Genomic DNA, 12142 nt, shown 5'->3' with positions numbered 1-12142 from the left:
GATTCCACCCACCAAGTTTGGGCCCGATCGGACAAAGTTTGAAATTTTGACCTTTGACCTTGACCTCCGATGACCTTCAAAACCACATGGCCGACATGCTTTTTTTTTTTACCTAATATATGCGAAATTTCAGCGCGATGCATCGAGCACGGCGAAACGCATAGCCGGACAGACAGATAGATAGACAGATAGACAGACAGATAGAGAGAGACCGCTCATTATTTTATTAGTACTAGTGCACCTGCAGCTGCGAGAGCCCTGATGCTGTGAGAGCACTGGCATGATAGTGATACTGTTTGACCCCAGATGACCTTTGACCTCGGATGACCTCTGGAATTTTTTTCATGCAAAGGATTCCACCTATCAAGTTTAAGGCCAATAAGGCAAAGTTTAAATTTAGCCCCTACATGACCTTTGACCTTGGTTGACCTCAATTTTGTTTTATGTATATATTCCCCTCGTATCAAGGATTCCACCCACCAAGTTTGAGCCCGATCGGACAAAGTTTGAACTCCATGACCTTTGACCTTTGACCTCGGATGACCTCCATATAATGTTTTTTATGCTCCCCTCATACAAAGGTTTCGACCCACCAAGTTTGAGCCAGATCGGACAAAGTTTGAAATTTGACCCCTCCGTAATGACCTTTCACCTCGGTTGACCTCGATTTTATTTCAGCATATATTCCCCTCGTATCAAGGATTCCACCCACCAAGTTTGGGCCCGATCGGACAAAGTTTGAAATTTTGACCTTTGACCTTGACCTCCGATGACCTTCAAAACCACATGGCCAACATGCTTTTCCCAATACCTATCTATATCCAAAATTTCAGCACGACACGCTGCAAAAGTTTGAAATTTTGACGTCGAAGTCGGCGTAAACGCATAGCGGACAGACAGACAGACAGATAGATAGATAGACAGATAGACAGATAGAGACCGCTTATTATTTTATTAGTATAGATAGATGTGCAATTACACAGTGTATTAATTTTCATAAATTTCTTGCAGAATATCTTTGTTACTTTATTTTATGAAATGTATCAGTAGCTTTTGATAATAATATATGTGTTTTGTTTTATTTCATTTTATGTACTTAAAGGGTGAAAGAAGAGAGATGGCTCATCATGAAGAAGCTGCCCAGTCTGATCATCTTCGATACATGATAACTTGGTTTGAAAAAAGTAGACTAAAGATGCAAGAAGCTCAACATCAAATGCAAGAAATAGTGAACAACCGAGAAATACAAGACAGCCAGCTGACGGATTTGGCCCAGCAAATGAGCAACATGAATATCTCAACTACGGAAAGTGAGAAACACATCAAAGGATTGCAGGTACGTTTATTATACTATTTGCTAGACCATACTTATTTAAACAATTTGTTTTACAGGATGGAAAAACATTTGGAAGATGCCGTGATGGAGAGACGTTTGAAGAAACGCCAAAAGAAATGTAGAGGTGCAATTTCGTCAGACTTTACATGAATCAATATTGATTCTTGCATGATGAGTGAGTGAGAATCGATTTTGATTTGAAGATCAAGTCAGCTTACTGCATGTGAAATAGGAATGATATAGAAGAATCAATTTTGATTCTGGCAAATCCAAGTTTAGGAGAAAATCTGATTCTTGTCAGATATGCATCCCTGAAATTTATATTAAAACTCATCGCAATCAGGATACAACTCATGACATTGATAAGAGTCTACTGATTGATAATCAAGCCTAGTTTTTATTTGTCATAGAGGAAAATATAACTGCAAATGTACAGGGAAAAAAATCTGCTATATGCAATGCAGCAAAGTCATATTGTGTTATCCATTAGATTCTATTCATAGAGTTTGGAGAGAGATCTGGATAGCATCAGTAAAGTCGTGTGCAGGCTGAATGTTAGAGGTACAGCTGGATTATAACACAGAAATGTGGATATCAACTATCATGAAGACAGGCCAAGGTGTACATACATAACTACAAGAAAGCATTTTAGCAACCAATGTGTTTCCAGTTTATCTGCTGTGAGACAAACACATTTAAAATTAAAAGACGAAAGTAATAAACCACGGTAAGCATGTTCTTTCTTTTATTTGTTTTTGAGTCAATTTATCAGACCTTAGATATCTTATTTTGCTACTTTTAGTTGTGTCTCTTTCATTTTTTTTCATTTGTTTTTACCAAAGAGTATAATTTGCATCATTTAAAAAGGACCATCAGACACAAAATATTTGGCAAATTGCATCCACCAAATGCATAAATAGGCAAATTTGAGGAAAACAGATCATGCTTATTTCATAACATATTGCAAATAACTTACTCGTAAAGTGTTGAAGTATGTTCTCAGTGTTGTCTGTCGTGGTTGTCTGTCATGTTCACAGCTGGTTCCAAATTTGACAGTTACACTTGTGCAAGAATAAATGTACTACTTGGATGTTAAATGTCCAATTTGTTTTATTAGAATGCTTTCATATTGGTCATTTACATTGTGTATCAGCACATTTTTGTTTGTTCCAAAAATTAAAAGATCTGAATGTTGATGAATTTTAGGTTGAGATGCTTTCTTGAACTAGGATGACATTATCTGTCTGAGCTAGGTGGATGTGCATGTTTGTGGTGATTTAGTTTGATCAAGTACAATGTAGGTGTAAAGGGATTATTCAGACTTGAAAAAAAAATACCGGTACATTAACAAAAACATCTTTTATGCAAAAATAGTTCATGCTATAAGTGTTATGTATCTCATCATGCTTATTTCTTCGATGGGGCATTTTAAATATAATTGTTTTCTGTTTGGTGTTTTTCACAGATACACCTAAAACAATATATCAATATTATGTGAGATACATATATGTGGTTTTATTTTGATATGTTTATTGTAAGCAATTTTTATGATTTTTATTGCAGATATAATTCTACAGAAAAATGCTGTGTCACGCTGAAACATGGATACATTTGTACATGTGTGATTATTTGTTGTGGGAAATTCGTGGGATCAATTAACACAGGAGACCTGATATGCACATCAAATGAGTAATTCGGATGTTCTAAGCAAGTGACACCATGCAGGTAAACTTGTGGGAGGTGAAGAGGGAGGAGGAATAGAAGTGGTGAGAGGTCAAGATATTTCAAAACTGTTGGTGCTTACTTAACATGCAGATGAAATCATGATCCCAGATGTGACACAACTACAGCTATATATTCAGCTGAAAATGGTTTTGTGACGGGCTCAGTGCATGTATATAGCCAAGCTTTGGAAAGTTGACATCAGCTACTACAGTGCATTAACTCTTTTGCTTTGACATAGTGCATTAACTATTTTGCTTTTGATCAGACACTGGAAACATTTTATATATGTGATAAAGTTGAGGACTTTGATAAATTATATATATTTGTATATTATTAAGCCAAGAGTATTTGCAAAATTGGTAAGTATATCATTTTTTTTTAAATCTTTATATACCATCAACTTTTCTGGGAATAAAATTGAATAGATACATAGAAAACATTCAAATGTTAAAATTATCATATATTTTTGTTCATACACTTCATTATCAATTTTGAAGGTCATTTTAGTATGTGTGTGTACTTAATTTTCAATAAGTAACTGTGATATAAAATGTAAATACAATCTGGCTTAAAATGATAGAATGAGCTTGATTTATTTATTCATGCGATTTTCTTCTATCTCTTGTAAGGTTTATGTGCCAAACCAGTGGTGGAGTAAGATCTGATTCTGATTTCACTCATATGCTGTGATGTAAGATCAAATTTGTGTCATTCATTTTGTAACCTCCATTTTCACAACTTAAAGATAAAAATTCTATCCATCCATCCACCCACTGCCCAACAAACCCCATCCCACTCAACCCCACCCACCCCACCCCACCCCACCCCACCCAAATCTGAAGATTTTGCATTTCTTGCCCCCCAAAGTGGGATTTCCAACGATTTGTGGTTCTTACTTGGGGGAAACTGGGGGAGGGCAAAGTTCAAATTTTGGGGACTTTATGCATTAAGTTTGTGGCTATCTATTTTGTGCTCCACATGGTGTGGGTGTTAACCAGCTAATAAATAGGCTGTTCGATAATCTCTCAGTTTGGCCAATAGAGAGCTACCCTTGATATGTTAAAAATGTCTTTGAAATTGTAAGAGAAATTGGAATTTCATTATCCTTTTTCAAAGTGCAAAATTGAGTATGGCATGCGGACAAATCCCCTAAATGTTCAATACCGCACGCAAGCCCACAGCCACCCACCTGTCCAAGGACCAGACTGATTTTCAGGAAATTGATATGTTGCCCATTTACATGTACATCCCTGATATAAGCAAGAAAGGTATATTTTAAAAGTGTACTAAGACCCCATAGAATGTATATTCATAATGAAAACAAGGATTTCAACCATGACTTTAATATTTTTCCATTTCCGAAATACACAAATCAAACCACTTAGCTTGAAAGTTCATCTGTATTGGTAATCCATACCTAGAAAGATGTCAATACACAAATATTTACCTTCGTAATTTTCAGCTGTTACGACTACAGCCTTCATCAATGGGAAATATTTTTGTATTGAGTTAAAATCTTTCTGTATATGGATTACTAATATAGATGAATTTTCATGCTAATCAGACCTAATTACGTCAAGAATTGTATAAATAACATGAGACATTTGGAAAAAATGGGACAAAAGATTGCCCGGTATCACAACTAACATCAGTTTAGTCTGCATTGTACACATCACAATATAACACCAATAAGTTTACACCTTCCAAAGGCTGTAAAAGGGTAGAAAAGCCGATAGTCTTCTTAAGCAAGCTGAGAGAGCTTAAAATACTCATGTGCATGTTGGCCAAATTGTGAACAAGATCAACAATTCAAATCAAGAAAGAGATCATTTTGACTTTTTATTTATAGTGTTAGTGATTAACCCTGCGACATCAGAAGAGGTCATAAGTCAAGGAATACAAGCTGTCCAAAGCACGTCAGGAAAACCAATTTTCACTGGAAAAGAAAAAGTAGCTGGAATCTCTGAAAAATACAAATATAAGAACACACTAGCATCCAATTACATCAGTAAATGGGTGAAGAACTGTTTTGGAATGGCTATTGAACGATTCAGAGCTATCAGTGTTGGTTTTAGGATTGAACTACTCAGTTGCATTGACAGAGGGTCCTGTTGTTGATATCTTTACCAGCACTGAATCAGCTTGCCGAAAGTGACACGAACATGATGCTGGTGAACTTATAGAGCAAGTGAACTTACAGAGCAAAAGTTGTTTTGTTGAGTCGACCAAAGAAACATTTGTCTAACTTGAATGCAGATGAACGTAAAGCCGGCCCTTGACCAACTAAAGAAAGATCAAGATACCTGCCGATGGACACAGCAGATATAGTGACACTGTCTCATATATGACTACCAATGTCAAAAGACTGCCAAGGTAAGAACAAGTTTCTGTGCTTCAAGAGTTGGAGAACGAGAAGGGGATCAATAGGCTTGAATATCGTAAGCTTTACCCCACAATTGAGTCACCACCAATGTTTAATGGACACAAGGTGCACAAAGCGGACAATCCACTCAGACCTATTGTCATTAGTACCATAACTTACAACTGTGCTAAACACTTGGCTGACATCTTGTTGGTAAAGTCAAAACATCGCATTACCAATTCCCAACATTTTGCTGATGTATGAAAAATGAAGAACATTGGTTGTCCAATGCACTTTTTACATCGAGACATGAAAACAATAAAACTTTGAAAGAAAGAACTGAGTTGTCTGCAGCTCATGTGGTAAAACTCTTTGATGTTTGTCTTCGCTGCACTTATACTTTGATTATAATGGCACATATTACCAGCAAATGGGCTCGCTGATTGTGTGCAACTTATACATGGAACATTTAGAACAAACAGCACCCCACTCACCGGTGTGGTGGTATCGTTGTGCCAATGACACACACACAAACCTCAAAGAAGGAATATCCACATAACATTATTTGCTGGACCATTAAATCATGTTCACCACTGAAGGAGAGGAGGATAGATCGCTAGCTTTTCTGGATACATTAACCTTGATCCAAGCTGACGGCAGCTTAGAAAGAAAAATATACCACAAGCCAACACACATGGATCAAAAGAACATAAATTTGGTGTAAACAGACTCTATTCCACTGTGTGATGTCGGTGATTCTCAACCATCAAGCTGTTGTTGTTTAAAATAAAAGCAACATATTACCCAAGTTCTCTCTAGCCTTTCAATCAAATCAACAAGCCAAGAGTATTAAACCAAGCTCTGAACAGTGAAAGTACTGATACATCCGAAGGACAGATTGGGCAAAACCATATCAAAGAAATTTCGGAAATGCCTCGCAGAAATTCCCAGAAAATTGGTATAATAAGGGTATCTTAACCTACTAGGACATTGCACCAATTTTTAGTGGCTCCAAAAGATAAAACTGAGGAAAAGGATGTCACTGGTCTGGTGTATATGATTCCATGCCAGCAACAGACCACAGAGGAAGGATCATGTATTGGAGAGACTGAGAAAGTTTTCTCAACACCAGATTTTTTGAACATAGACGTCCAAGCACCACTGGACATACCAGAGGTCTCCAGATGCATCGTTATTTAGTCACCAGCCATCATGATGATGTGGACGAAGTCCAAATTTTGGGGGAGTCCCAGTGGTTTGAGAGAGGAAGGAAGCTATCCACATAGCCAACCAACCATCTCTGAACAAGGATGGAGGGCACTACAAGCTACCAAAAATCTATGACCCAATCATTATATACATCACACTTCCAGAGTGCACGATCTGGTCATACTGCTGAGGTAAATTACGGAGGTAAATATTTTTATATTGAGATCAAAAGTTAAGATCTTTCTATGCAAATTAAACCACTTTGTGACAATTGAACCCCATCTTTAGCAGGAAAAGTTTCAAATGAATGATAAGACCTGTTATTTCTTATATGTCCTTAATATTTCAGAGCAATCACCCTACCTGCAAACTTAACCTGACTTACCTGCAAATGTGCACCATCCTAAGATATACATTTGTATGTCCTTCTATTGTGCATTAAAAATACAAATTGCAGGCATTTTTCATACTGTGTATCGGAAACAGCTACAAACACACAAAGTCCACCATTTTGAGAGAAAACGTTTACTTGCTCAGTTCATCTTGTATGGATGTGCGAACATCACGTACATCACTCGCACCTTGCGTAAATAGAGTGCACACATTAACATTGTTTATGCCCGGCTCTCGACCAATCACGCATGCTTGTCATGCTCTTTAGGGAGTATGTATGAACGTTACATAAATTGATGTAAGTTTGTGTATCATAATAGATGTATTAGCAATAATCTTATACTGGTGTGCACTTATAACTTGTGTGATGATGATTATTTTTATGAATGTAATTTTCATTGTCATTTAATGCTTAAGTGTAAAATTATGTAAAATTATTCCCATGTATTGTAAACTTAGTTACAATATTGCTATGCTATAGAAATTGTGGACAAAATGTTTAAATATGTGTATATAAGGATAATAATAGTTAGATTTGTCACAACAAAGATATAGTAAGTATTAATAGAGGTAAGAAATAATAAGGCAATAGTAAGGTTTACAATAAAAATGTTAAAAAAATTGTTCATTTATTTTTTTAGTGCAATGACAATACCTGATATTTAAGCAATTAAGAGGTTTGAAAATGTTAACTACTATTTGAATATTATCCTTATTTTACAGAAAGTTGTAGCGGGCCATTCTGATAAGTTGGACAACCTGGAATCTCAAACTCGCCAATCCGCAAAGAAAGAGGAAGTCATAGAGATGAAGAAGACCATGTTCAAACCAATGCAAGAAAAGCAAGACCAGATGGACGATCGTCTTAAAAGGCTCGAGCGTGGCGGTCTTGTCACTGCTGGAGGGGGTGGCGTAGGAGGTACTGGAGGAGAGTCTGGAGGAGGCCCTGCCATGGCTGGTGGAGGTGAGGTTAAGTTCAAACAGAATCATTCAAAGAATGAATTTGGATGATATCATTCTAGAGATAGCTGACATAGCATTGCAGAACAAAGATACTGGAAAACATTGCATGGACATATCACCTGTACTATCTAGTGTGGATGCATTCTTTCGTTACCTCGGATGAAAGAATTGGCACACTAGCACTGGACAAGGATATTGTGGAATGCATTAAATGTCAGCTTTCTAGAATGCACCCTCATTAGTAGAAGTAACAGTTAGGTAAACTTGGCATCTAAGTCTGATAACCCTATACTGAAATCAACAATCCCTTGAAGAATATACTGGATATCTATTGAAGTCTACAGTTTCAGAAGCAGTGACATTAAAATGACTGAAGTACGCAGATACACTTCAAAGGCAATAACAGCAAAAACCAGGTCTCTTTGAAACAGAATCGATCACCTTGTATTATAAAGGTGCTTGGCTTTTGTCTAAATCTAATGGATAAATGGTACTCTATAGACCACTTGACATCACTGTTTATCAACAAAAGCGAGGGACTGGTCTATCGATATGCTTGAATGAACCGCCACCCTGTTCAATGGCTTTCTTGTTCTATGTGAAATGTGGTGGGTGATTTAAAATGCAGATGCACTGAGCAAACTACGATGCGTACGCACACTACAGGGCAAAGAACAATGGAAATGGCCATAATTTGTTCGCATACCACCGGGCAATGACATCACATGTCAAGTGATCTATATGGAACTTAAAATTAATTTTTAAAAAGTGGTAGAGTTGAAATATTTCAAAGTCAAACAATATCTGTATGGTGAAGCAGGTAAGCATGAATCACAATACTACAATGTAGCTTCCAGAGAAGTATGGCAGTCTCTCTAGCTCTAATTGACGTACACGACCTGTTAATGAGAGACGTAAATTTGATGAGTGCCGCTCTGTGCCAATCGCCTCTTTTATGCGTAATCAGCCAATCAGATTACCCAGTTTATCCTGTTGTGCTTTAGTACAGGGAACCCTCATACACAGGCAAGTCTGTTTTGGTTATTTTTTTTTTCTTGAATTGAACTTGTGAAACTTTTGGTTTGAAAAGCTTTAATGTATAGAAATTAAAATGACTATACATATCTCTTTAAACCTGTACTGTGATGTTATAAAATAAAGTCAATTCTGCACTCCTATCCAATATTCATCAACAATCGTTTGTGGTAAGGTCACATTGTTGATGCATAATTACATATTGGATTAGTTTTGGTAAATGATTATATTATTAATGTTGACATGTTTCAACCTTTGAGATATATTTTGATGACACTACAGTGAATAATCCCAGAATTTTACTGAAACTACAGTGAGTAATGCCAGGATGATATCAGTGGAGAATCAGATGGGGATGCACGCTGTCCGCCTGGCCGAACACGACCTGCGATTTCAAGTCCTGGAAACGGCAAACTACGAGGGTGTCCTGCTGTGGAAAATCAAGGATTTTGCTCGACGCAAACGAGATGCAGATAGCGGCAAGACCCTGTCCCTTTACAGCCAACCTTTCTACACCAGTCGCTATGGTTACAAGATGTGTGCCAGAATCTACCTGAATGGTGATGGCATGGGAAAAGGAACACATGTGTCTCTTTTTTTGTGGTAATGAGAGGCGATTACGATGCGTTGCTACCATGGCCTTTTCGCCAAAAGGTTAGTTTCAGAGAGTTACCGGGGCATTTGTTGTTGTGTTTAAGAGCACTGAGAATTCAGTATCACCCACAGTATAACATTTTGTTTAAAAAAAGTTGACATTTTTTTAGTGGTAGATAAAGCAAAAGAGATCAATGTATCGAATGGGAAAAGAGATCCGCTTCTCACGCATGGACTAATCCCAAGGTGAATTAATAAGTGAAAAAAAACCCAAAAAACTATGCATTTAAGCAGTTAAGTCTTTAGAGTGGTTTTAAAGTATTGAACACTGGCAGCTCTCCTGATATTCTTTGGTAACAAATTCCATTCCTTAGGGGCTGCAACTGAGATAGCCCTGTCACCATACATTGATCCAATGCTACATGCCATGCTAGGGACTTGCAGCAGTCGCTAAAACGTAAAGAGCGTGTTGGAGTGCATGGGGTGAGTAGGTCATCATCAATGTACGATGTAGTAAAACAATTGAGCAAGGAAAACAGGTTGAGCAAGGAAAACAGGTTGAGCAAGGAAAGGCTATGGAGAATAGTCTGGATGCTGCCATGCTTCCGTACATCAACCACTAGATGAGCAGCAGCATTCTGAATGTGCTGGAGCTTACTGATCTACTGCAATGCAAAATTACCTCCATGCCAAAGGTTATTAAATGGTAGATAACCCCTGCCAAGTCAGAGATCATCAAATGGTGTATGAATTACCATTATTTCAAAGGTTATCAAATGGTAGATAACCCCTGCCAAGTCAGAGATCATCAAATGGGAGATAATAAATATCTATGAACTACCACTATGCCAGAGGTTATCAAATGGTAGATGAACCACTGCTAAGTCAAAGGTTATCAAATAGTGGATGAATTACCTCTATGTTAAAGGTTATCAAGGGGTGAATAACTACTGCCAAGGCTAGATCATATGGTAGTTCAGTTATCAAGTGGTAGATAACTACTGCCAAGTCCAAGTCCCCACCAGGGGCCCTTAAGTGGCCGGCTGGACCATTGGCTGCGATACTCTGTGCTTTGCTCGTCATTCCAGCTTTATAAGGAAATTATTCACTTGCATCTCTGGTTTCTCCATTGTAAAACAATCTACCAATGAAGGATCTACCGAATGAAGGGGAGGACAGTTCTTCTGAAGGCAACATTGAGTTTTACCCAACATTCATATTGGCAACATTTAGGAACATGAGGATGTGACATATTCAACTGTAGGTTATAACCAACTGTTGGAACTTCATGGTCAAAATGCACAAAGGTGTTTTTTCCTACAGTGAGCATGATTGCAGAAGTTGGCACAGCAATCTTCAGATATATCTCCACCAGTTTGATGGTACTTATTAATAGGATGAGTTGTATGACCACGTTATTAAAGACACTTGACCATTTGATAGTTTTAGACTCCATTGTACAGTCCCCATTACTTAAACCCAATCATGTTGGACTTACAAACATACTCAAAATAAATAAATGTAAAGGTCAAGAAACACAACAAAGACTAACAGACATGATTTAAAAACACTTGAGGTTCATCTGCACTTCATTACTCAAGGAACTTATGTGTCCTGTGTAAAGTCAGTACAATTGGCAACAGTATTTTGATAGTTTCATATAGTTTTAAAAAATGTGCAATATACAAGTTAAAAAAGAAATGTGGAATATACAAATTACAATAACTTGATAAACTTGAACCACTACTTCCAGGTGACTTTGATGCTTTTGGATCAAGAGACGGGCAGGCGTCATCTGTCGGACAGCTTCCGACCAGACCCAAAGTCCAGCAGTTTCCAGCGCCCAACAACGGAGATGAACATCGCATCGGGCTGCCCTTTATTTGTGAATCAAACAGTTCTGAAGGATCAGACGTATGTCAAGGACGATGTGGTTTTTATCAAGGTGATAGTAGATACATCAGATTTGTACGGCCCTTAGACAAGATGAGCTTAGTTGTGAAAGGGGAAAGACTTGGGAAACAGAACCACTGGTACAGTGATTGCCATATGAATATATTCAGATTGAAATCCAGTTTCAGATTCAAATCCATTTTCAGATTCAGATACCAATCAGTGATTACAATGATTCATGAACAACACTTGGCAGTGGCTCAGTATGTAAGTCTTTCCCTGGGTAACAAAGTGTTTTCAGACATCTGTCAAAATATGTTAGGTACAATGAAATCAAACATCTGTCAAAATATGTTAGGTACAATGAAATCAAACATCTGTCAAAATATGTTAGGTACAAATGTGAAAGTACAAATGGCTTTTCAGCCAGAAATACTGATATCATATCGTAATTGTGTGTGTTTAAATGATGTTAAGAGAAATCTTCAATTATGTAGCATAGTTAAGCTATTCACGACTTTCAGCATTTCAAGTTTAAGTTGTAATTCTCCTGATTGTCAAAACTATCAGGAGATAGGTACTGTGTCAAGTACTGATATGCATGGCGGAAAACATCAAGTAGTTGAATTTGA

At 37.3% G+C, this 12142-nt stretch overlaps 1 protein-coding gene across 1 annotated transcript in view; it reads left to right on the top strand.

The window, feature by feature from the left end:
• LOC140153118 (TNF receptor-associated factor 3-like) overlaps nt 1-11844 on the top strand; it is a 41043-nt gene extending 29199 nt beyond the window's left edge. The window contains 5 exon segments of the mRNA XM_072175755.1: nt 1103-1336; nt 7749-7989; nt 9338-9619; nt 9622-9677; nt 11371-11844. Of these exon segments, the coding sequence (XP_072031856.1) occupies nt 1103-1336; nt 7749-7989; nt 9338-9619; nt 9622-9677; nt 11371-11598 (1041 nt within the window). The 3' untranslated portion in view covers nt 11599-11844.
• The last annotated feature ends 298 nt before the right edge of the window (nt 11845-12142 follow it).

This window comes from Amphiura filiformis, chromosome 5 (assembly GCF_039555335.1).
Source record: "Amphiura filiformis chromosome 5, Afil_fr2py, whole genome shotgun sequence".
In the NCBI taxonomy this organism is placed as follows: domain Eukaryota; kingdom Metazoa; phylum Echinodermata; class Ophiuroidea; order Amphilepidida; family Amphiuridae; genus Amphiura; species Amphiura filiformis.
This window is presented reverse-complemented; position numbering and strand designations above follow the sequence as displayed.